A 27,704-nucleotide genomic window follows, 5' to 3' on the forward strand; every position below is an offset into this window, starting at 1 on the left:
TCTTGCATACAAATATTAAGGAAGTATTTTTTTCCAAAATTCAAACTATAAATATATGAATAGAGATATAGCTGAAAACATTTTTAGGCATATTGCACGTTGTATATATTAACAATAATGAGACAAATAGGATTGTTTTTAAAATACATGATAACGTTGTAGATTATAGCGATACAGTAAGTGACAAACAGCCAGCCCATCTTTACTTCTGTATTTTGATTTTAAATAAGGCAAACTATAAACATAGTTAAAAATAAATGTTTTCTTTCAAAGGCGGCGGACAATTCATCATTGGACAGGACCAAGATACGCTAGGTGGCGGGTTTTCCAGCCCCGAAGCGTTCATTGGTCAAATTACTCAGCTGAACATGTGGAGTAGAAGTCTGTCTCTAAGAGATATTGAATCACTACGACAAAATTGTTCGTCAGAAATGGGTGACGTCATAGCCTGGGCGGATATATCCGGGAAAGCAAAAGGCGCCGTCTCTGATACACCTGTGGAGTTTTGTAAAGGTAAAAGATATAAACGCCGCCGCCGGAAGTGCATTCCAATGTCATGTGACTATTAAGCATTCTGGGATATATAAAATGACATTTGTTGCAAAAATTTAATGTACGTTTGAGTTCTATATTGTTGCTTTTATTAACCAATTTATTTTCACTTGATTACACACTTGATTACACATAACGTCAGGGATACAGAACAGTTAAATGCTCACTGAAATAACAAACAAACAAACAAACAAACAAACAAAAACCAATCATTCAAATTTACGTTTTGAGTATAATTTTCAAGAGAAAGAAAATACGAAGTTGATAACATTGATTTACACAAAAAAACATTTAAATGCATATCATTTTGCTGTTGTAAAAGAAAAATACAGCATCAACAAAAAACAACAACAACAAAACAAACATAAAAAAAACAACAAAATAATAAGAAAAAACACACACAAAAAACACAACAACAATGACAACAACTGAAATGAAGAATATTGTTTCAGGCAGCAGATACAAAAATGATTTATATTAGTTGCAAGAGCTTGTTTCTTAATTGAGTTAAAATACCTATGTTAAAAACTCAACTCATTAAACAAGATATCAAAACGAAAATAAGACGTAAAAACTTTTTGGTACAACAAGGCAATGTCTAAAATATTATATAAAGATTTAGCTTTTGATAATATTATATAAGCACTGTTTTTACTTGTATGTATTGTTATTTATATATTGTATGATTTTGCTAAAAAATGACATAAGCACTGTCAATAAGTGTATGTTTGAGCTTTTAATACTTTTGATTTTAGCATTTTTGTTTTTTATTAGAGTATATTATCAATGCATGTTTAAACTTTCAATAGATTTATATATGCACTGTTTGGAGCTTTTTATTTATTTTTTAGCTCACCTGTCACAAAGGGATCGCTTTTCGTCCGGCGTCTGTCCGTTGTCCATCCGTAAACTTTTACTTTAAACGACATCTCCTCATAAACCGCTAAGCCAATTTCATCCAAACTTCACAGGAAGTCAACTTTAAAAGTTGTTCAAATAATTTAATTCCATGCAGAACTCTGGTTGCTGGTTTGTTTAAATAAATGCCCCGAGGTCAAAACTGGCCCCGCCCGGGGGGGGGGGGAGGGTCATTGATTTTCCTTATTTGTATATAGTAAAAACTTAAAAAAATCTTCTTTTAAAAAGCCCAAATTGCTAGAGCTTAGCTATTAAGCATGCAAGTTCTTCTAGTTGGTATCTACCTAGTTTGTTTAAATAAAAGCCCTGGGGTAAAAATTGGCCCTGCCTCTCATTCTTTTTCCCTTTATGTATATAGTAAAAACTTAAAAATTCTTCTTTAAAAAAACCCCCAAAGAGCTAGAGCTTAGATATATAGCATGAAACATCTTCAAATGGGTGTCTACCAAGTTTGTTCAAATAAGGGCCCTTGGGTTAAAATTGGCCCCACCCCAGGCTTCATTGATTTTCCTTATATGTGTATATAGTAAAAACTTAAAACAATCTTCTTTTAGAAAAACAGAAAGAGCTAGAGTTTAGATACTAAAAATGAAATATCTTCTAGTGAGAGTCTACCAAGTTTGAACAAATAAAAGCCCTGGGATCAAAATTGGCGCCGCCCGGGGGTGTCATTGTTTTTCCCTATATGTGTATAGTAAAAACATAAAAAATCTTCTTAATAAAAACCCCAAAGAGATAGGGCTTAGATATTTATCAGGAAACATCTTCTAATGGGAGTCTACCAAGTTTGTCCAAATAAAAGCCCTTGGGTTAAAATTTGCCCCTCCCCTGGGGCCTATATACAGGTGAGCGATTTCAGGGCCATGATGGCCCTCTTGTTATGATATATGTATATGAGTGTGGTGCTTATTATGTACTTAACATATATGACTGATTTGTTTTATGCACGACATTAATTGCAATTAAATTAAGCCGTGGTTTATGTATACATGTATTTCTTATCACAAATGTATGATTTTGCTTTAATTGCTGATATATAAATTGTAATGCTTAAGCTTTTTGTGCTTTTGTTTTGACCATATTTAAGCTTTTCCATGTTACTGTGTGAACGATGTATAATAAAGCTTATATAACAGTTGTGGAAACATTTAATGTTTGATTATTTTTTTCATTTCATGCTTTTGAATTATTTGAACAATATATTGTCTTGTTTTCAAAATGTATATAGATTTAATATGTGATCACATGCAAGAGCATTCAGATATTTATACAATAATAATGTGTGGCTGAAATTCTTTTATTTTTTTATTATGATCTTTTTATGTTATCTTAATGCAAACACAGTTTGTATGAGCTTTTTTATGGTTGTTTTGCTCATTTGGCGACCATAGCTAACAACACTTTAGGATCATGTTTAAATCATTATACTCATGAAACGAAGTTTGGGGAGTATAAAGGAGTCACCCGGTGGTCGGTCGGTTAGTCGGTCGGTCGGTTCAGACGTCCATTGCATTTTCCTTGTCCGGAGCATAACTTGAAGACTAATGTTGAAAACTACAGGTTGGAATTCAAAACAACTTCATACAATGGTCAAGCACAATAAGGACAAGAATCATAACTCTAACTAAAGTAATTTCAGAGTTATTGCCCTTTGTTACTTTTCCATTACTTTCTTTTGTCCAGACCATAACTTGAAGACTAATTGTTGGAATTCAATAAAGCTTCTTACAATGGACAAACACATGGAGAAAAAGTGCAGTGCACAAGAACCATAACTCCATCATGACTCATTATAGAGATATTGCCCTTTGTAACTTTTTCTTGTCCGGGGTATAACTTGAAAACTACTGCTTGGAATTCAAAACAACTTCAGTCAATGGTCAAGCACAATAAGAGGAAGTGCAGAACACAAGAATCATAACTCTACCTAAAGTAATTACAGAGCTATTGCCCTTTGTTTTCCATTGCTTATTTTTGTCCAGAGCATAACTGGAAGACTGATGGTTGGAATTCAATACAACTTAATACAATGATCAAGCACATTGAGATTAAGTGCAGTGCACAAGAACCATAAGTCTATCTTGACTTATTACATAGTTATTGCCCTTTGTTACTTTTCCTTGTCCGGAGCATAACTTGAAAACTACTAGTTGGAAATTAATACAACTTCATACAATCGTCAAGCACATTAGGAGGAAGTGCAGTGCACAAGAACCATGACTCAGTCTAGAGTAATTATTGAGTTACTGTCCTTTGTTACTTTTACATTGATTTTTTCTTGTCCAGAGCATAACTTGAAAAGTACTATTTGGAATTCAATACAATTTCATACAATGGTCAAGCGCAATGTGAGGAAGTGCAGTGCTCAAGAAGCGTAACTCTCTCTGGATTTATTACAGAGTAATTCAATAAAACTTCATCAATGGTCAATCATATTGTAAGGAATTGTAACATACAAAACCCACAACTAGTTTCAATTACCCACAACCATAACTCTTTTTCGATTCTTTTACAAGCTATTCTGTTACTTGTACTTCCTCATTTCCGAAGCAGTCTTGTGGGGGTATTAATCACATTTAGTGATAGTTCTAGTTTAAGGTTGTCCTGTTATTTAATTGATTGAAGTTGTTTCATTCTCTTCTTCTTGGAACCTATTCCTGCTTAGTTTTTGTTCGGTGGCCTACTGGGTGCTGTCCAACTGTATACATATAATGAATGTCGCCAACAAGTGTCAATTTTTGCACTCCTGTTGTGTAGAAAGTAAATTTGTTAAATTCTCTTTTTGAGGTAGTTTTGTTTATCGCTTACCACGCTAAAAATCATAAATAGGCTTATCCATCTTTCAATTTAGACAAAACTATTCGTCATTTTAGGGATATTTTCATAATATTGCAGACCATGATCAGTCGGCATTGATGTGTAGGTTAAGCTTGGTCTGCACTGGTTGCACGGGTAGATTCACTTTCCACCAGCAGGTTTAGAGTTAAATGATGCATACGTTTTAAATTTCTTTATTAACTGTAAGTTGTTGAACCTAAATTCAAGATGCATATAAACAATGCAAGGTATTGCCCTCTATTCTGATAGATTTAACCAAGGGTTTTCGTTTTGAGCCCAACTTGTTCCACAGCCAAAGAATAAATATATTTAAATGTATGTTGATATGCGTGTGGTACAAATGAATGCTACTTTTTACAATATGTTTTTCTCTGATTCCAGCCATTTAAATGTTAAAAATTGAATATCTCTAAAGCAGGTGCTGGTTGGTTAAGGGATGCTGTAATTTTTTATTATCCCTCATATACAGTCTACAAGTGCCATGTTTTTTGTTGTTATTTATTCTTTCAAGGGATCACACTGTTAAGGTTTAGAATTTCCCTTTTAATACATTCATGGCTGAGCTTTGCATTTGCTAACAAAGAATAAACAAGTTTTAATGATGAAACATTACCAAACTAGTTCCAAACGCACATTTTTATCCTTTTCAAAAATGTTGTTACAGAAAATGGAATGTAAAGGACTACTATGGAGTACATAGTTATAGTGTATAAAAAATTAAAAACAAAATACATTCAACAATAATCAATAATTTTTATCGTTTTTATCGAATATGGTGTTTGTCGTATATTTCTTCGACCAATAAAATGATTTTAATGTCTGCTTTTTATGTTTATGTTTTAATGTTACTCATTAATATTTAAATGTGCACGTGCTATGCATCGTATCAGTATATCAGACACCGCTTTTGTATCAGCTACTTGTGATGGAATATCAAAATGCTTGCAGCTTAAACTATAGAAAACATTAGCCGCTTACAGCTTTAACTACGGGCATACAACTTTATCTACCAGCACTCTTTTAGCTTGGATTAGGTATGTATAATTTAAAGAATTTTTTTTAATAAATGCAAATATGGAAATACAATATTAAAATAAGGCTTATAATATGAAGCTGTATCGATATATAAGTCAATATCTGTTTAAATGCACATAGACACCGCCTTGAGTGTTCGTCTGTTTGTATGTTATTTCGTCCGCCAATCTCTTGTCCGGAGAATAACAGGGAATTGATTAGAACTTCAGAGAGGGATAAAGACCAGTGAGATGTAGTGCGTTGTCCAATAACCATAATTCTATCTTGCTTATTTTTTCAATTATCTCCCTTAATAAAACTATTTTATCAGCACTGACATTACTTATTTTCACCAAAAAAAATTTACTACGAAAATTACATCCTAGACAATTCTTTAGCATTTTATCCTCTTATTTGTACATGTAATTAATTTTCATACTTAACAATTAAATGTGATAGTACTACACGTATTTCACGGCTTTTTCTTGTAGCCAGTAAAATGACTGGGAACTATTTTTCTTCTCCTTATGAAGTTATATTCTTTTAACTCTCTCTTTAAAATTGCTAGGTTTTATTGAGGTTTTTCTACTGCATTTAAACACATTTACTACGGCTATAGTGGAACTATTTTCTTTTTAAATTACAGACTGTCCGGCACTCGATGATATCAGCAATGGCAAAGTTACCTACACCGGTTTGACCGCGGGATCAGAGGCCTCGTATAGCTGTAAAAAAGGATACGATCTAGCTGGTCGCAGGACAAGACTTTGTATTATTACTGGAGAATGGGAGGGTGCTGTGCCAGTATGTGCAGGTATGGTTACAATCAGACTAGATATTTAAGGCTATATTATAGAGCTGGTGTATATTCAATTGGTCTGGTTACCTGTTATCACAATGTTACTTTATGACATCGGTAGCGCATGAATTTTAAAATTTATTCGGAGCGAAAACATAACTTTTACCCAAGATGCATAAAACTGACCATATAACTTCATATTACACCGTTTTCATTTGTTCACTTAAAACTTAAAATGCATTTATTATGTTTATTGTTCAATGTTCAATAATTTCATGGGAGCGGGCAAGACCTTCCAAAAACAACCCAAAAATTTATTCTTATCTAATACTAGTAGCAGATAAAAAAACCCTACAAATCTATAATGATTGTTAAATTATTTTTATTCATCTTAGCATGTGGCACGTGTGGACATACCGTGATGTGTGCGTATTTAAACGGCTGGACACGAGGTTGCGTTGGATTCATTATAGTGACATAATCACAGGGTCGTATGGCATGTGTGATAACGTGGTATACGAATTATTAAATTTTCGTGCTCTAGTACTGCTGTAGTATTGGTTTCTTGGAATGCTGATATTCTCGTTTGCGCATCTGTGTTATGGTCAACTCGCTATTTCAATATTTGTTATATGTCGACTTATCTAGGCAGTAGCTGTTCTCTTAGTATAGAATGTTGCCATATGTACTCACTAGATAGCAAATATGGAAATTGGAATATCAATGTGACATTATATACTCAGAGGTCATGTATTGCAATACGATGTATGTCACATACATTCGATCATCTAGAGTGTGTGGATTCAATAATGTTTTCGCAGGCTTCTCTCTCGAGTTTTACCTCTGCAGCATGTCCTTGCTCTCCATGGGGCTGTACTTTGAATAGTGCAAAACCTACTGTTGACAACAAGTTTTAACTACAAGGATACAATAACGCAACAAATTAATCTTAATCTATGTTTAAAGCCGATCAATGTGCTGTGTACAAACTCTCAAAGTATACTGTTTTATTAGAGAAATACAGTATGCATTGTGAGAAAACGCACAATGTGACATTTATGCTGCATTCGTTCGTTTATTGGGTGAATTAGAATTATCATACCTCAAAAGTTTTGTCTAAATATAGCAATTACAATATATATATGAAATTGTTATGATGAATATAAAAACAAGCTTAATTATAAAGAGACTGCCCTACTCTTATTATTACCCCCTTCCGCATAGCGGAAAGGGGATTATAGGAATGGCCTCCGTCTGTCAGTCCGTCTTTACGTCTGAAACGCTTTCGTGTCTAGTCCATAACTTAAACCGCTGAAAAGGTTTTGAAATAAATTGGCACAAGTAATCATCATAATGAGACGATGTGCAGCGTGCAAAAATTGGGTTGCTACCCCAAAGGTCAATGTCACACTTAAAGGTCAGATGTAAAAAAAGTATTCATTTCATAATAAAAAGTCTACATTTCGTGTCCACTCCATAACTTTTAAACCGTTTAAATTTCTTTTGAAATAACTTGGCACAAGTGATTACCATAATGAGACAATTTGCAAAGCGCAAAAAATAGGTTGCTACCCCCAAGGTCAAGGTCACACTTAAAGGTCAAATGTTGAAAAGTCTTCTTTTCATAATAAAAGTCTAGATTTCCTGTCTTAGATGCTTATAGAAATGTAGAAGATATAAAGATTTTAAATACAAACCATACTAACCGTTTTGTTTTCCAGAAATAAAGTGCAAAATTCCGGTGCTGTCAGAAAACACACTCGTGACAAATCCAACAGAAGATAACAAATACCCTCCTGGCACAGACGTGTTTTTTGAGTGTAAAGAAGGAAATGAGTTCTTCACTGAACACACATCCGTCTATTGTCAAGACGACGGAACATTTGATATGAGTATACCGACTTGTGATCCGCAGAAATGTGGGCTCCCGCCGAATATAGAAAATGGAAAATTTTCTAATGATGCAAAACTAGAAGAGTTTCCCGTTGCCTTTACGGCACAATATAAATGCAATTTCGGATATATGTTTTCGCAGAACAGTCTGAACCCATCAGGTAAAGTTAACTGCCTCGCCACAGGGAAATGGGAAGCCAATCTTCCCGAATGCGTAGTTGTGACGTGCCGGGATCCAATCGACATACCATATGGTCAATATCAGAAAGCTGGAAACACTTTCCTAGATCAGGTACGCTACAGTTGTGATCAAGGGTATGACCTTTCACACACTGATGTCTTGGAGTGTTTCGAAACTGGAGAATGGAGTATAGCAGCACCTGAATGCATTCCTGTGCAATGCGGACAGCCCGATGATATACTGCACGGGCATTTCGAAGGCGACGTATTTACATACAAAAAAACTGTTAGTTATAAATGTGATCTAGGTTATGTACTTACTGGCGGGGATGAGCAACGACAATGCCAGGCAGATACCTTCTGGAGTGGCACAGCTCCTGCGTGTAAACCGGTGTCATGTGGCAAACCAGAAATCATAGAAAATGGACAGTGGAAAGGCAGGGACTATACGTTAAACAACGTCATTCGTTATGTTTGCGATGCTGGGTACGAATTAGACGGACCCGAGGAAAGAATTTGTCGCGAAACTGGGAAGTGGCAAAATCAATCGCCGGTTTGTAATAAAATAAAATGTCCTACACCACCTTCAGTTGACAACGGGTTCTACACGGGAAACTCGTTCTTTTTCCAAGATACTGTGACATATTCCTGTGAAAATGGCTTTACTATGGAAGGAGAAGCTTTGCTTCTATGCTTAGGAAGTAAACAATGGTCTCAAGCTCCACCAACATGTAATCGTATTGTATGTTATAGTCCGCCTAGAGTGAATAACGCGATTTATTCCAATCCACAAGCGCTTGAAACTTTCAATATTGGCGACAGGGTGACATATCAATGTAATGCTGGCTATGAATTATCTATAAATAGTTTGAACCCTCGAGGAGAAATCGAATGCTTAGAGACAGGATTATGGGAAGCAAATTTACCAGAATGTTTTTTAGTAAAATGTCCCCAGCCATTGCCTATTCAATATGGAAATGCCGTTGTTTCGAGTGTAAATCTTGAATTCGGAAGTTTTGTAAGATATATTTGTAATGAAGGTTATGAGCTACAAGGGGAGGCAAGTTTAACTTGCCAGTCAGATTCTACCTGGTCTGGGGTGGCACCGACTTGCCAGGCTATTGAATGTGTGGCGCCACCATTCGTACTAAATGGCCGGTTGGATTACAAGGACTTGAAATTAGGTTCAGTTATTAGATACATGTGTAATGAAGGACACGAATTAACTGGCCTTGAGGTACGTCGTTGCTTAGCAAATTTAACGTGGGAAGGTGAAGAACCTGTGTGTTCACCGGTTGATTGTGGGGTACCAGACAGCATTGATAATGGCATAATTGAATATGAAAACACCTTATTTCAAGCGTCTGTGCAATATAGCTGTAATACCGGATATATCCTTGGTGGTGACAGAACTCGTTCATGTACTAAAGAAAAAAGATGGAGTGGTGAGGTCCCTTCTTGTGAAATTGTTCAGTGTGACAAACCATCCCATATTATATCGAATGGACGTATGTTAGGGGAAGTGTTTACTTATGGATCAGTTATTTCATACGAGTGTGACCCGGGTTATTACATAGATGGATTATCAAACAACAGAACGTGTCTTGCTTCCGGTGAATGGAATAGACCAATACCAGTATGCACAGCCGTTGAATGCCCGAGACTTAATATCCGGAATGGGTTTACGTCAGGTAAGTAGGTTATTAGCAAGAATTACTACAGGAAGCATGTGACCATTAAGTTCTTTTGTCAAACTCAAGATTAACTCGATTTAATGAAAATATCATGTAACTTGAAACGAAAAGCTAATTACTAACATGTGATGGCGGCCATAATATATATGGCAATGATGTTATCTTATATTGCATCATATACACTCTTCGTAATAATGGAAAATATTCCATTGAAATACGATTAAAATATTGACTTACGGTAAGCATATTTCAATTTTTTGGGTTATAGTATGTTGAATGATGGGCGGCGGGTGAGTGGGCGTTGAAAAAGTTTCGTAACAGTTTTCTCATCAACTACTTATCACAACCGATTTATTAAGCATACAGCATTGCCACATGGTCCCATACTGTGGGATTCCATTTCAGGTCTCATCTACTTCCTGTTCACCGACTTAGTTAAATTTCCGACATTAATGGCCAATGATAGGAAATTTTCGTAACAGTTTTCTCAGCAACAACTTATCATAGTCTCTTGATATTTGGCATACATCATTAACACGTTGTCCCATACTGTGGGATTTGATTTCAGGTCTGTTGCAAATCAACTTCCTGTTAATCGATTTAGTTAAATTTTCGCCATTAATTGTCAATGGAAGAAATTTTCGTAACACTTTTCTTGGCAATTACTTATCACAGCCACTTGATATTTAGCATACTGCATTAACTTGTTGTCCCATACTGTTGGATTCATTTTCAGATTTGTTGATTTTCCACTTCCTATTTACCAACTTAGTTAAATTTTCGACATAAATGGTCAATGGAAGGAAAGTGTTGTAACAGTTTTCTCAGCAACTACTTATCACAGCCTCGTGATAACTGGCATACAATATTAACTAGTGGTCTCATTTAGTGAGATTTGATTTCAGGTATGTCGCTCATCCATTTTCGGTTTACCGACTTAGTTAAAATCTTGAAATTAATGGTCAATGATAGGAAATTTTCACAACAGTTTTCTAAGCAACTACTGATCACAGTCTCTTGATATTTGGCAAACTGCATAAACTAGTTGTCCCATACCATGGGATTCGATTTCAGGTCTGTTGTTAATCCACTACCTGTTTACCAACTTATTTAAATTTTCAACATTAATAGTCAATGGTTAACATTTTTTTTGTAACATTACAGCCTCATGATATTTGGTATACAAATGCAACCCGGTCTTTTCTGTCTTTGACCAATTTTTATATCATTTAAAGTATTAGGTAAAGGTGTTAATCCATATTTAAACATGAAAATGGTGAAATTTGAATGTAGAGACATTTGCAGATGTATTGAACAGATTCCTCTTTAGAATAGAAGTCTGATTAAAAGGAGACCTAACCAAACATGTTAGAATTGAATACTAGTGTAGCCCTCTCATGCTAGATATCTGAAAGTGACTTGTCGGTCACTGTATCTGTACAAAACCATTTCACATTTTTAAGGAAAATTACAAAATATTTAGTTTGACTGAATAACAAACGAACAATGATCAGACCATGTGCAGGGAGACCTTTTTCTATGCTGGTCGCATGGGTAGAATCAGTTGCTTCAAGCAGACTAATGTTTAATAATGGTACTTTAGATTTATTAGAAATACTTTAAAGTTAGCAAACTTTAGATTATGAATGTTGAGTTACATATTTTATTCTTCATTGATGCAGGTTTTCAAACCGAATTTGGCACCACAGTTGCAGTGACGTGTCGTTCTGGTTACAGACTTCAAGGGGCATCTAATCGCACGTGCCAAGAGGATGGTTCGTGGAGTGGGGAACAGACTGTCTGCATAAAGTACGCCTGTCCGAGGCTCGATCCTCCTGTGAATGGTCAGGTTTTAGTTCGTGGGGGGACGGCTACGTACATATGTCTAGAGGGATACACGATGACTGGACCGAACGTTCGAGAATGTCAGAGTGATGACACATGGAGCTTAACAGCACCAACATGTGGAGGTGTACAATGCCAAGATATAACATCGGGGGGATTCCAAAATGGTGTGATGACCTTCGATCAACTAACATACGGTTCTAGTATAATATTTGAATGTAATCCGGGATATTCCTTGGTTGGAGAGCGCAAGTTAGATTGTCTCTATGACGGATCTTGGAGCGGCGTGATGCCATTTTGTGACAAGAAAACGTGCTTTCCACCGTTTGTTCCATCAAATGCTCAGCTAGTTGGTACAGATTTTTCGTTCGGGGCAACAGTAAGTTTCCAGTGCGACGAAGGTTATAGAATAACCGGAAATACAGAGCGACAATGCCAGGCTGACGGGTCTTGGTCAGGTTCGTCACCAACCTGTCTCTTTATCATATGTCCGAGACCAGAGCCTAATAGAAACGTTATTGTAAGTGGCACTGATTACACCTATGGTAACCAACTTGAATATCTATGTAATGCCGGCTATGTTCTCGATGGACCAAGCACTAGAATATGTACGGAAAGTGGCGAATGGTCCGGAAAAGAACCGGAATGTTTAAGAAACGAATGTCCAAGGCCGCCGCCTTTACAAAATGGGCGTTACTTTGCATCGAGTTATTCACAAGGCAGTAATATAATTTACTCATGTAACGAAGGGTACGAGCTCGTTGGCATAGGTGTTCGTTTGTGTTTAGGGACACATGAGTGGTCAGGGAGTGATCCGTACTGTCAGAAAGTTAAATGTGCTAATCCACCGCCTATAGATAATGGGTTCTTCAGCGGGAATGAGTTCTTTTATGAAGACATTATTGAATATCAATGTAACACAGGCTATGAAATTGTGGGACAAGCACAACGCAAGTGCCTCTCTAATGGTCGATGGGGCGGAGCTGATGCGACTTGTATAAAAATAACATGTGGTCCCCCACCTATTAAGCTCAATGTTGTATATGACATACCAGGCGGGGAAAAAGAAGGGAGTTTCGAAGCCACAGCCTCACTATCATGTGAGGAAGGTTATCGCGGTATTGGTGTGAGTTCTCAACGGTGCCAAGCTAATGGTCAATGGTCTGAATCTAATTTTGTCTGTGAAATTGTCACATGTCCTGCATTTCCGGATGTTCGGAATGGCAGAGCTATAGGCAATGGGTTTCAGTTTGGAAATGAACTTGAAATCCAGTGCGACGAAGGGTATTATTTAGTAGGAAAAGCAAGACCAAGGTGCGGCCCTAATGGAGACTGGGATTATGAAAATGAGCCGCCACACTGTGAGATATCCGGGTGTCCTGACTTACCGAAAATAACAAATGGATTGACCAGTGAGACAGGGTCAGGAATTGGTTTAACTGTGACATACAGATGTAATGACGGATATAGACTTCAGGGGTCGGACCGACGGACATGCCAGAAAGATGGTTCATGGAGTGGCTCGGATCCCTATTGTAGATTGATTTTATGCGAAGTACCACCATTTATTGAGCATGCAATTCCTTTTAATGCCCTAACACAATATTTATTTAATTCTAAAGCACGTTACGTTTGTGAAACTGGATATGAATTGTCGGCTGGAGACAGTTTATTAACGTGTTCCGCGTCTGGTACATGGGAAGGTATTATTCCAACATGCTCGCTTGTGCAATGTGGGGAGCCAACGCAAGTCGCAAACAGCAAAGTTGCTGTAGCCTCGTACAATTTTAAAGGCGAGGCTCAGTATTTGTGTTACCTGGGATACAGAGTGAAAGGTTCTTCTTCAATAATAACATGTGATGAGAATGGAAACTGGCTTGGTGCGACACCTGAATGTGTACCGATAGATTGCGGTCCGCCACCGTATGTTCCTAACTCTTTAAAAATTGATTCGAAGAATTACACTTACAAAAGTGTTATTCAATACATTTGTGATGTAGGATTCACTCTTATCGGTCAAAGGACGACATCATGCCAAGCTACTGGTGTATGGTCGGGCAAAACTCCCGTTTGTGAGCCAAAATCATGCGGGACTCCGCCTCCTATTGACAATGCTATTTACATCGGTAATTACCATTTCTATAAATCCACTGTAACATACAAATGCTTCCCAAATTTTGAAATCTCCGGAAATCCAACGCTGACTTGTTCATACACAGGGGCATGGATAGGCGATAGACCGGAGTGTCATGCTGTGACATGCGGTCCACCACCAGTGTTTCCTCATTCTTCCACAACAATGCCAATGGAAGCTTATGTCAATAGTGTTGTTACGTTCACATGTAATGACGGCTTTTACTTAATCGGTAGTGCAACAGCAAGGTGTACGGAAAACAAGCAATGGCAGTATGAGGGAGGCGAGACAGCATGTTTACGTCTCGATTGCTACGATCCCCCACAAATGCCAAACGGCGGCAGGAAATTTGTCGGAACATTGTTCGAATCTACAGTGGATTATTTCTGTGACGAAGGTTACATATTATCTGGACAGAGTTCTTTAGTTTGTGGTATCTCAGGGCAATGGGAAGGAAAGCTTCCTATTTGCGAGTTAGTAAATTGTGGTGTACCACCATTTAGCGACCACATGACAGTCACTGGAGACAGGTACGCGGCTTAATTATTACAATCCATATTTACACTTATTTCATAACATAGAAACAGTTAAAGATACGCAAATAATGATGAGAAGTGTATTATTTTAGCCATTTGCATTACATCTTTCTAAAAAATCTCGCAATTGCTTTCCAGTCAAGGAAATAAAAGCTTATATTTATTTTTCTCAAATATTCCCCCTTAAGGAGCATCATTCTACTTATGCAGCAACTTGCTGCGTTATTTTAGCTTAAAGGTTTATATGCATGCACGATAATTCAGTATTCATGCTTTTCATGAATTTTTTAGTTTCACATATCAAAGTACAGTAACATATATGTGCGAGAAAGGGTATAAAGCAAAAGGTCGCCTTGTCTCAGAGTGTACATCATCCGGGAGATGGTCTAACCAGCCACCACAGTGTGAACGTATGTAATATTTTTCATGCTGAATTTTTATAATGTACTTGCTATGCTTTATATTTGAAACAGTAAATTCAGTGTTTAAGGGATATCAATTTCAAAAGATAATCAATATATTCTGATTTCTGTGTTGAAAAGTATATTATTTATTTTGCTAGCACAGAAAAGATTTGTTTCAAGTTAATTATATTTGTAAACTTTTGTATCATTTAAATACAAAATGCAGGACAATTGAATGGCTACCGATTAAGCTACATTTGTATTTCTCCTTACTGTTCAATTCATTGGAATGTTTTGTTGTTTTTCTTCTCCAAAATGTGTACAATTACAATAACGGATGTTGTGTGTAAAGGAACAATTTTCATCTTAAGTTTATTGTACCTGGTTCCTTGCAAACACAGACTTGCTAAAACCAATGCCAGGGGCCAAAGTGTTTTACTTTTCATTGACAGTGATGAACAAACTCAATCAATACAAGTCATGCCTTTTTATTCATTTCTGATTCCACTGTTTTCGAGGATTTTCTCTTCTTCAAAAGTTTTGTTCGTGTTATTTTAGGGGTGACATGCCAACGTCTTACATTACCAGAGAATGTTTTAATTCTAAACGGAAATCTTGGAAGTGAGAACGGATATGGGGATCAGATCGTGTTAGGATGTGATTCAGGTTACAACATGGCCGGTCTGGGACAACTTGACTGCCTAGAGACGGGATTGTGGAGCTCTGATCCTCCAGCGTGTACACCCATTCCAGGTAACGAATAAAATAGAATGTACACAAGTAGCAGGTAATTAATAAAATATCAAATACAGTGTACATCTGCTCAAAGTGATAAATACCGCACAGCGTGTACACCGGTTGCAGGTAAGAATGAAAGATCATAAAGCATGTACACCCGCTCCAGATTTTGAAAAATAATACTATCCAGCCAACTCATGCTCCATATTATGTGATATAAAGTTTTTAGTATCTTTTTTATTACAACAATAGATATATCATGCTCAAATTTGATATTTGAAAAACACCTGATAAGTACTTTACAGAATCTTTTGAAATGTAAAAAAACAACATCTTTTAAATACACACAGAGAAAATATGTAACGTTTAAAACCCTAAACACTAAAGGTATCAAAGTATGATTACAAAGTGCCATAAAAAGAACGGGTTGTTTTTATTAGAAAAGACAAGTAATAGAGAATATAGCCTCCCAAACATAGTGAATACATTCACTTATTCAAATTAGACATGTTAAGAAAGAATTTACTAGATTTCAATATATTTCTGCATTCAAAGAAGAGCATAGTATGTCTTTAATATTTTTAATTGTAAAATCCTGCATGTTTGCAAACTTTTTTAAATGTTTATAGTTTGTATGTAGCTTGGCTTTCTGGGAATAAATGTACTGTGTAATTATTCCTGTCAAAGACTGGGATATATATTTGGCGTTGAACAGCTGTTCGTTAGTCCGTCTGTCCGGCGTACGTGACGAAACGTTTACTATTACAGATTAAATTCTTAAATTTCATATGTGTAAAAGAAGAGCCCTTTTTCGCTTTTGCAAGATTTTGGAGTGATTGCCCTTTGTAATTTTTCATACTTTATTGTTTGTATTTTGTATTTTTGCTCTTTTTCCTCGGATCAAACCTGCAGAAGTAGTAGATATATCAGCTTGAAACTTCATATATTGATATATCTCATAAGGGAAAACTACATTGTCTATAAACTTTAATTGTCTTTTGCATAATTTAAGAGTTAAATGTTTAGAGAGAAAATACTACATGTATATTGTTACTATTCATTTCGACAGGGGATATCAATTTAATAAATTTACGTGTCTTATTTCAGGAGCACTTGCATGTGCAGCTGACACAGGTGTTGAACATGCACGTGCGTTAAGCGATGCACGACCAGTTGGCAAAGTAGAGACACTTGAATGTGTTGAGGGCTTTACTGCGTCAGGGGACGTAACTATAATTTGTCAAGAAAATTCAACATGGTCTGACCCTGCTGGGTCCTGTTCAAGTATGTGTTTCTGATGTTGTTATTGCAATGAAGTTTATTTTTTTCTAGTTTTATTGTAAAGTTTTCGGAGAATGTGTAACAACTCTGAAAACTTTTTTGTAATAAGGATAACGGATTCTAGCGACACGTCATATTAGTATGTCTATAATTCATGACGTCACATTCGGAAACACCCTCTACGCGTGTATATCAAGTACAAAAGAAATGCAAATACGAAATATATAACGCATAATGCAATATTTATGCAGGATTGTGCAAATCTGTGGCCAAAAACGAGCAAGTAACTACAAATATATTTCAGAGTATATTTGTTGACCATTACACTTTAAATCTCATTAAAATATTTCTAGTAAACTCCTTTTTTTATCAATATTGGTGATTACCGTATTGAAGGAAACATTTTATAATTCGTCGGTATTAAATAATATGATAACACGTATATCACGTTTATGTTTTGTATGTTTGGTAAACCTTAGACATTTGTCAACATATTCATGTCATATAAAACTCAAATAAGCAAAACCAATTTGACAGTGCCAATGTTGATAAGGTTACGTAAATTTCGTCAATGATGCACCGAAACAACACTAGTTACCTCATAACCAGATGTTTAAGCATCCATTTAGTATTGTATGACCTAGAAATTTGGGAATGTCACAGGCATACCGAACATCAAAACAGAAACGTTTTTATGGTAATTAATAACAACGACGGAGCACAAAAGTAGTTAATGTGGTTTTCAATTTGTCTTTCCTACGAATGATTTTAAAAATTAGACTTTTTTTAAATATCTAAAATGCTGCTTAAATGTTTTTAACAGCCATATGCGCTGATTGAGTTGTTTCAATTTTATTTACTTTAATACTTACGTCCAGTATTATAAAGCATATAAGTATTTAAAGCATTGCAGTCATACCGGCGGCTACTTTCCTGTTAATAAATACTAACCTTATTTTCTACAGTAACCTCCTACCTCACCACAAAATTAGTTTAAGCAATGGTTTGAGATTAGTAATAATACACATACTGTCATGACCCAAATGGTCGCGGACAAACGTCGTCTTAATTCAGGTTTTACACTTGAAATCTGCCTGACGAATATGAGGGTCATATGACAGAGCGTTCCATCGGGCTGCAGAAATATACATTATGTAGTGCATTGTTTTATGATGTTTCGTTTCATTCAGGAGTGTTCTGTGGTAAGCCAAGATTACGCGACTTTGTGAATGTGGTACGTATACAGGGTGCGTCATATTACTTTGGAGACAAGATCAACTTCAAATGCCGGTCCGGTGTGGCCCCGGCCAGGTCACCGCCGATAATACGGTGTATGAGTGATGGCACCTGGGACGGCGACATCAAATGCGGAGGTAATTTTCATTCTTAAATAATATGAGATGGTTATCAAACATGGAAATGAAACAAAAAAGCACGGTATGTTCTCTCTTGTTTAAAATGTCTTGAACGTTTTATACTTTTTAGTCAACTTGTTTATTTTGGTATTGCTATAATGAAAATGTCTGAAATGTAGAGATACAAACTGCATTTGATTTTTATTTTCTTCATTTTTCTATTTGAAAAAAAAAATTAAATTATTACATTATGTGAAAGTCACATTTGTTCTCAAAAACATAATATTTTTAACACAAAGTAAAAACGAAACATTTCCATGGAGCTAAATACTATATACTATATATTCTTACAGTTTGTTTTAGCAAAGATTTGTTATATTCTGAAAAAAGCAATCTTCGTTGATGGATGTCAAAACACTGATTGTGTTTACATATTTTTTCCAGTTTCGTTCCTCGTGCACATTCAAAGTATGTGTATGAACCATGATGAGTACTGTACTGTACTAGCAGTCATACACTCGTCCATTGAATTTAGATGTAATTTATTACAATATGAGCAAAAAATATATGTACATAAACCGGTGTCACATTTCACTCTTCGTATGAAAATTAAGATTGTGCTGAGAACAGATGTGTCTTTAGTCATTACATTAAACAAGAGCTACTTTTGCAAATGTGGTGAAAATAGAATCTCTTCACCATTTCAGTGACATGTAAGAGACCATGCCAACATGGTGGTATTTGTCTGGGTCTGAACCGGTGTAAATGTCGTTCTGGCTATGGTGGTCAGGTTTGTGAAAGAGGTATATATACCCCTGAATTTGATTGTTAATTTATTTTTGATTTACTCGGAAGCTATGCTAGGAATGAAAGTTTATTGACAGCTGCATTTTGTATATGTAGAAAAACTACTACTATTTTCCCATGTATATAACTGATATGCAAAACTATACTTGCTTTGGCAGACGACCAATCAATTTTGAAAAACATTCTATTAATGTATAGATATAGGTATACCTGTGTTAAAAACCACCACCGAGCAAATGACACGAACATTTTTTTTTTTGAATAAACTCTTTGTTTTCTGACATATATAATATTTCTTCACATTTCCGACATGGTAAAACTAATGGAAACGCCAGTCTGACATGCAAGAAAAATAATATTTACCCCCCCCCTGAAAAACAACGTTTATGGTTGAAGAATATGTTTTAAATAGATGTAAAAATGATTTGCTTTATTTTTAAGCGATTTGCATACATCCTTGTTTTAATGGTGGTAAATGTACGTCTCCTTATTCCTGCACGTGTAAACATGGATATAAAGGTACACGTTGTGAGAGAGGTAAGTTAATTTAATGTGATAACTGCAGCATGTGATTTTCTTTACTTCATGATTAGTTACATATTGATTACCCGAGTGGTAAATTGTTTAAGGTGCAGCGAATATTAGACAACAAGCGTGCATATATATAAGACAAGAAACATGTAAATATTAGAACGCATAGACTGTTTAACAATTTTTCAGCATTATTTTATAAAAAGAAATCGAAGTAATACATTTCTGTTGTTTTTATCAATTTCTGAAATATTTACTGAAAATGTGACTTATGTAGACCTATCCACTTTAATAAATGTATATCAGCAAAATTTAATCTTCTGATGGACTTGTAGATCTAGAAGTACGTTGATTAAATTTTGGTGAATGTGGTAAATATGTGGCTGCAAGACAATAATTTTCTTATAAACGGTCCAGTGGTTTGGTTGTCTACACTTAATACAGGGATCGTGGGTTCGAGCCTTACTCGAGCCTCGACCATGACTACTTATAGGAAACCAGCACTGGTCAGTTCCTAGCATCGGACTGGAAATTAATTGATATATTATAAAAAAAAACATTTAACCGTCGGCTGAGAATAAAAATCAATTTCTTTCCAGTTTTGGATAAATAATTAAATAACAAATAATGTAAATATTTATTGCACTGTTTGACATAGCCTACTGTTATTTTAACAATTGATTATCTTATCGATTTTATTTAACAAACGTTTCCTCTTGTTAATAATATAGAATGATTTTTATTTTCAGCTGTGTGTGATAAACCGTGCCAAAATGGCGGGAAATGCATGCGACCAAACAAATGCCGTTGCCGTTACAAATACAGCGGACAGTTCTGTGAAAACAAGAAATTTTAAAACTATTATGTTTAAACATTTCGGTTCATTTCATTTTAAATATATCGATATCAACTTTTTTATGCAAGACATTATTATTAGTGAAAATTTTTTTTCATAGTAGCAAAACTTCAAAAAATGATTCCCAATCAGTTGAATCATAGGAACTAACAAACAAACAAATAGTGCTCTAATTGACTTTGTGACCAAAAAAATTGAATTACTGTTTAAAATACATAATTGTTTAAAACCTTGTTGGCCAAAAGTTGTTTAAAAAAAATTCTGAAATATTTTTTCCAAAAAAAAAATGTTAAGAATTTTTAGTGTTATTATTACATATTGCCTTAACGTTTTGGAAACTTATTTAATATTCCCTTATTTCATCATTTTTACAATGATAGTCATCGTTTTTTTACTCAAAGCACCGTTTTTCGTGACAAATCTTTTTGGTTTAACAGTGAGCAATCGACACTACAACGACCACCATCACAACACCAACAACAACAACAACAACAACAAAACAAATATGTTTCTCTTTTATCTGTGACTTCTGTATACCAGAATTGTTACTGCAAAACACATAATTGTTGAAATATCACTATGTGATGGCATCAACATTTTCATTGTTCTTTATAAATAAACATGTCTGATATATTTTTTCCAAAATAAAAAAAATTGTCAAGAAATATATACTAGTATTGATTTTTATTTACAAATGATAAGCCGGTTAACGTATCTTGATGGAAATTTAGTTTATATTCGCTTATTATGACATTTTCACCTGATGAATATGTCCACTTGTTTGTAGTTACATACAAAGCACCGTCTTTTCGTACGTAAACAAGATGTTCATGGTTATTAACAGTGCAGCAATTCTGGAAGGAACACCGACTGCCCTAAGTCAATCAAAATGGAGAATTTAAAACCACATAATAAAGAAGTGAATGACAAAATACCTCAAAAGGGACGCTTTCGGGGCATGACAGCCTCCATATTTTTTGCGGGTTACCTATATAAAGAACTGAAAGACTATCTTATATGTTCAAAGCTCGAAGCCATTGTGTAAGCTCGTACGGGGTAAACAATGTAGAATATATTTCTCTTAGAAGAAGAAACATTAGTTCTATTGGAAGGAGTATAAATCACGTTTTTTTTCCGAATGCTGGGATGAACGCCGTCTCCTAGCAGTTTTGAAAAAAGCTATTACTTGTTGTTTCGATATTGCTGTTGTTTCTTACCATGAACGCTCGTACGCGAAAAAAAATGTTATCACTGTTATGAACACTGTAGTTAACGACGTCGATCATAAGCCCTGTGAATGTCTCGACGTGAACGAACTTGTTTCATGTTACACATTTATTTGAAAACCATTATTTACATTTACAATTATACTAACATTATGAGAGATTGATTTGTTTAGTTAAAACGATGTAATAACCTTTAAAGATATATTTTAGTGGGATCTTGGAGTGCACTGCGGACTAAACTGAAAGTGTTTTGAAATTGGTACTAAATTAATTCAAAAGGAACGATCAAACAGACATTTCGAAAATGAACTGAAATTATAATGCAAGATACTTCAATCAAAGAGACAATCAACCTTTGTTTGACACACCCGCGTATATCATTAAATAATTAAATAACCCAAAGCGTACCCGTACACAACTGTCTTTATTGACAATACAATAATATTCATCATTGCCGTATGTCAACATGCAATGTTTACGACAATATTGATATTCCATCCTATTATTGTAATTATCTTGTTTTAATCTCTAAATTCCAGATGAATTATTAATAACTAATGGAAATTTGAGGTCTTCCGTGCCACTTATTATTAAACAATTGAAAAGTTTGACGGAACAAATAGTCCCAATGCGCATTACTTGACGCTGATGGCCGGTATGCAGTTCACAACAACAAGTGATTTGCATGCGTGCTAATTTTACGCGGCCTTTGAATGATGAATAACGTTTCATAATTGACTAACATATGTGGCGACCAATCACGCAAACTCAAGTCTGGTATTTATAGACATTTTCAAGTCTGACTTTTCCCCACTTGATTTGAAGACGTCGGCATAAATTGGTCTATCATGGTAAATACTTTTTTTTAGTAAACAAATTTCATTAAAATACATGTAAGATAAATCAAAATGTCATAAACCTATATTTTACTATTACGTGTAAATTTAGGTTTTAGCTTTAAATTTATATTTTACAGCTGTTCGATGCAAAATAATATTTAATAAATTTGTATGAATATGATTAAAAAGAACATATACCGCTGCAGAGCGCATTTATATTTAAATGTATAAGTAAAACAAAATATAATGTAAAACCTTAAAAGAAAGATAATTGTGCATTCGAATTGTCAAGAACCAACCATGTATTATTTTCCTTTCTCCTATAGAAAAAGAGCAGAATATGACACAAAATTATTTAATGTACAATATATTATATGATCATAATTATACACATTATCATACTTTCAGTTTTACAAGATACAAATATGTCAATACAATCTATAAAATAATTCAAATAATAACCTCATTCTTATGAGTTTTGTAAAATGTGTAGTAATAAGCAACGGTTGAACGTGGATAAATACAACATAGGAAATTTAGAAAGTCACAAAATCTGAATGGCGTTTTGGACTTTCTTTAGGGATTCCTATTTTCTCTATTTTAGTATCGGACATTTAAAAAAAAATGTTCCCGTATATCTTTTTTATGAAGTAAAAACATTGTTTAAATTCACAACTTTTAATATTTAGAACAATTAATGAATCTGACGTTTAGATTAAAGTTATGTTATGTTCACATTATATTACGATAATTTTTAACAGCTTTGGCTAATGCACTTATTTTTTCAGACTTTTCTCAGGAATACTGCCGGACTACTTTTATTGGCATGTGTACTTAGTCGAAGTCTGGCGTTACCACCGTCCGTCTCTAAGAATAGGGTGCTGAATGCCCGATACAGACTGGAGCAGTGTACCTGGGGATGCACGGGAAACATTGATAAAAAACTTGACCTATGTGAGACAAGATGCAGCGCGGAAATACCAAGGGACAACCGGGGATTTGACTTGTGTCTTAACGGATGCGCAAATAACTACATCAACTGCTCTGAGTTATGCGAAAGTTTTACCAAAGAAAAACAATGAAAACACACTCTTTTTCGAGGTGAAAAGAGTGGGACAATTAGCATATAACTTTATATACAATGAAATTTCCTAAAGTTACTGATTATATATGCGTCTTGCAAAGAAATGAGTCATGTTTGATACATAAATACGTTTTTAAAACATTGATATAGTTCTTATAGTTTGATATTGCTTGGCTTACGTCAATGTTTTGAATTTTGTGTTAACATGATAGTTTTTAAAAGAACATACATGTATTTAACTGCTTACTTGTCTCCAACATGTCTTGTTTTTCATGATATAATTATTTCATGATATAAATATAAAAGCCACATGACACAACTATGTTCAATCCTTATATGTTCCGAGGTGATTACGGATATGCGGCGATGTGTTCCGAATGCAACAAAAATGACATTTACATTCGACCTCTTATCACATAGATAGTATAAGAAAATATGTAAATGTAGTTGGAATTTGTCATTAAATACCTGAACACTTTTACATGACAGACCATATAATTGATTTGGACCGTAGTATTATGTGATTTCCTATCAACGAAGATAAAATTACAATATCTAATTAAATTAAGAAACAAAACTGACGGAGCCCAAAAGAAAATTGTCTCATTTCTGTTTATTTTGAAACGGATTTACATGCATTAATTAGAGTTTGAATAGGTCATTAAATAATCGAATATACTTTATTTCATGTTACTGTTACATAATTACACTCATAATAATGTATACTGGTACGTTATTTAATATGCTATACACGAAGCAAGACATACCATTTCATTAAAGTGTAATATACAAAATTGTATCTGATACTGAATTTGTTTCTGATAATGTCTTTTTTTGGTTTCATTTGTGCCTGTGATAATCTCAGAAACAACGAGAACTGCAAATAGTTCTACGACGTGAATTTGATGTAAACAAATTCAGATAAGTAAAGTCTGAGATTTCCTTTGAGGTTTATGCAAGACTACGGGGCAACTCTAGTTGTCAACCGCGGACATTAACTTATTGATACATGCTAAATAGTGATAATATCCAAAAACTTGATCAGATTTCTTCGTTGAATTTATTTAAATATCATTGCGTTTCAACAGTCACTAATTTCGCGAAAGTTTCCTCCTGGGAAACGCTGGTCGAAATTTATTCATAGATTCAGAACGCAAGCATTGGAATATTATATATATATATATATATATACCAATACGCATGCGCATTTAGGAGCCACAGACTTGCAGTAACAAGCTTGAGATCACAACAATAAATATTGAAAGCAATACGCAATGACATTGTATATCTTACTGCGTTTCTTTCAGTATATTTACTAGTAGACATTGTTTGTATAATTATTATGTCTCCTTATTAAACCATAAACATTTTGAAGAACGCCACATGCAACATTTTGCTCGTCTGAGTTACATAATAAAATCCTTAAATTATCGGCGATAGTTCTAGTCATTAAATCAACATGATTTATATAATTATACAAATATACGTATACAAATAGATTCCTCGTATACAAATCTCTCTAATACAATTGAAAATATTAATATTACCGAACTAGTATAAAAACCTTTAACAAAATTGCGAAATAGCAAAACGATTGTCAAATACTCTTATTTTACTCCTACATCGCTTTACATGGGCATTTTAAATAACAATTAAATATCTAGATTTGCAAAGGCGTCGAAATTTTATATGTGGTTTAGCACCTTTAAAGCAGTTCGATACAAAAACACCTGCCCTTTAATACAGTATTTGCAAAAGTTAACGCATACATAGATCACTTTTGCTAAAAAAAGATTGCAACTGATAACCTTTTTTCCCCTTTTTTTCTGGAAAAAGCAGACATACTTCATAAATGGTTTTCAGTAATACAAAAATCTATTCAGCGTGAAATGTCTTGCTAGAATCATTTCAATATAATTTGAACAAGTGGTGAAAGAATCATATGTCATTCACTACATGTCCATAGAATATACTGCTGTAATATCGGTCGTTTTTCGTTTAAATATGTTGATTCAGTGAAATTAAATGCTCTTCCGTTTTTTCCTAGGACAATGTAAGAAGAAATAAAAAACCAAATTATGTCCTCGTGGAACATATGCACTAACTGTCACTTACTGTAATGTTTACGAGGTGTTGGTATATTTAACATACACGTATCGCTTAAAGTGATCAGATCTTTCTTAAAGAATTCAACCACTTAATTTGTATGTCATGGCTACTAAAATAATTACCGTTCTTCTTTTTAAAACTATAGCGAGTGGTATAGAAAATGTACTGAAGTGTACTGTAACAGTTGTAAAGACAATAATATTATTTTACGCTTTTTGTACTTTGGACCTTCTTTGAATCATTATTAAACATATTCTAATATAGAGATATTTTTTTTAATTTTCTATTCTAAAATGTCTAAACGATTGTTTTCCACTTTCGCAAATAGCCTGACAAGTTTTTTTTTTACTAAAACACATATTTATTGTAATTCATAAATGGAATGATAAACATTTCTTTCTGTATGACTTCTGTAAGATGCGTTTGTAAAATAATCTTATTGTCCCGTGGCCTGTTTATGTTGTTTTCTCGTTTTAACCAAGTTTAGTATTTGGATGAATGCTCCCGAGGGAGCAATCTATTTCAGAATTGATAATATTGTTATTCATCATTAACCAACTGTAACACGATTTCTTCAGACTGGTACACAATTTCTGTAAGTATTCTGTTATGAACACACAATGATTGTGTCTTGCAAGTAGTTCATTCACGTGTCAAATATCGGGATGGAAGTCAAGCCAAGAAGATTGTTTATTTGGAACAAATCCACACCAGACAAGACAAGAATAACTGCATGTTTGGTTGTATGTTCGGCTTATCACCAGTTTAAAACAATTTCGTCAATATATTGTCATACAGTTACATAACTGCATGAACTAGGAGTATTTGCGAGATATATAAGCCTATATGGCAAGATATCACGTATAGACCTTTGTGATGGTGACATGAATTCTTAGAACTAGTACTTTGGCAAACAGTGATAAGCAATACAGATTTAATTTCGTATCTTTATTCATTAGGTTAAAGGTTAAACAATTAATTACTTGATTGTTAGTGAAAAGCAGAATCGTTATTAGATTTACACTGAGAGTCGAGAATAAAATATTTTGATTAGAATAAAGCAGCTGTTGTATTACCATTGATAATATTTTTTACTTGATAGCTCATGTTTAATTACATTATTTGTAGACAAAATATAAGAAGAAGACAAATAACAAATAATATAAATACAAGTGAAGTTACACTCAGTCTAGACGTAACTGAGATAATGATATAATTTATTACTCTTAGATTGATAGTAAACAAAAAGGCTTATTTCCTGAATGTGTTTCCATATTTATTTTATCAATCTTTATATGGACTATAATATAACCTTTTACGATAAAAACGTAAAATCAAAACTAAGAATAGTATTAAATATTATGAAATATATTAAATCATAACGAAGTAGATGTAATCAGTAGCTTAACAATGACATTACTTATGTATTGGAATAGGTATTATTTTGTCGATTAGTCAGATTTCTAATTCCCTTTCTGATTTTATATAAAGAATCAAATCAATACATAAACAGAAACTGCGAAAACTTTAGTTACCGTCCTCAAATTGTGTTTCTCCATGTGCAAAAAGACCATTTATACACAGAAAAATGATTTTGAAGGCGCCAGGCTTTTATGTAATATCAAACTCTGTCATACAATGAAGACAAGACACAAGAGGCCTGTAGGCCACAATTTCCCTTTTTGAATGAAAAAAGAAAAGAAAGGAAAGAAAATCCCCCAAAAATCTTGTGGGCATTATTTATAGACAGATCGGACATCAAAACTTGCACAAACGACCCAGAGGGATCTTTGTATTTCAGAATAATTTAAATCACAGTGCTGGTCCAAAAAATGATATAAATTTATTTGGCATGGATAACTGAACAAATTTCTGAACCAGGATTTTATTATATTGTCTACGTTGCATATGTCAGTTCAGGGATAATTTGTCTGTCAGTGATGACATTTGAAGTACGATTAGTTGTCCAAAGCAATGTAGTAAATTTCTCTAGAGAGCTTAACGCTGACAGCCGGAAATAAAATCTTCCGGTTGGAATCAAACGGAAACAGACATCCCAGGCTTAATAACG

General features: G+C 34.4%; 1 protein-coding gene across 1 annotated transcript; it reads left to right on the plus strand.

Moving 5' to 3' along the window:
- The first annotated feature begins 257 nt into the window (after positions 1-257).
- Positions 258-20,386, plus strand: LOC132732430 (sushi, von Willebrand factor type A, EGF and pentraxin domain-containing protein 1-like). Its single transcript, XM_060718847.1, has 11 exons — positions 258-513; positions 5,969-6,136; positions 7,843-9,885; positions 11,571-14,397; positions 14,695-14,813; positions 15,366-15,560; positions 16,653-16,829; positions 18,017-18,199; positions 18,889-18,984; positions 19,430-19,525; positions 20,269-20,386. Exons 1-11 carry the CDS (start codon positions 258-260, stop codon positions 20,373-20,375), a joined length of 6,267 nt encoding a protein of 2,088 aa, XP_060574830.1. The 3' UTR covers positions 20,376-20,386.
- The last annotated feature ends 7,318 nt before the right edge of the window (positions 20,387-27,704 follow it).

Source organism: Ruditapes philippinarum, unplaced genomic scaffold, assembly GCF_026571515.1.
Source record: "Ruditapes philippinarum isolate M1 unplaced genomic scaffold, ASM2657151v2 ctg12166_1_1_1_1, whole genome shotgun sequence".
Lineage (NCBI taxonomy): Eukaryota > Metazoa > Mollusca > Bivalvia > Venerida > Veneridae > Ruditapes > Ruditapes philippinarum.

What these genes read in the sequence shown, in the direction of transcription:
- LOC132732430 (XM_060718847.1), top strand. Translation starts at nt 258, where the DNA reads ATGTTTTCTTTCAAAGGCGGCGGACAATTCATCATTGGACAGGACCAA. An exon ending in CGGCGACATCAAATGCGGAG is followed by an intron (nt 18,200 to 18,888) that starts GTAATTTTCATT and finishes TCACCATTTCAG; the next exon opens with TGACATGTAAGAGACCATGC. An exon ending in TGGTCAGGTTTGTGAAAGAG is followed by an intron (nt 18,985 to 19,429) that starts GTATATATACCC and finishes TTTATTTTTAAG; the next exon opens with CGATTTGCATACATCCTTGT.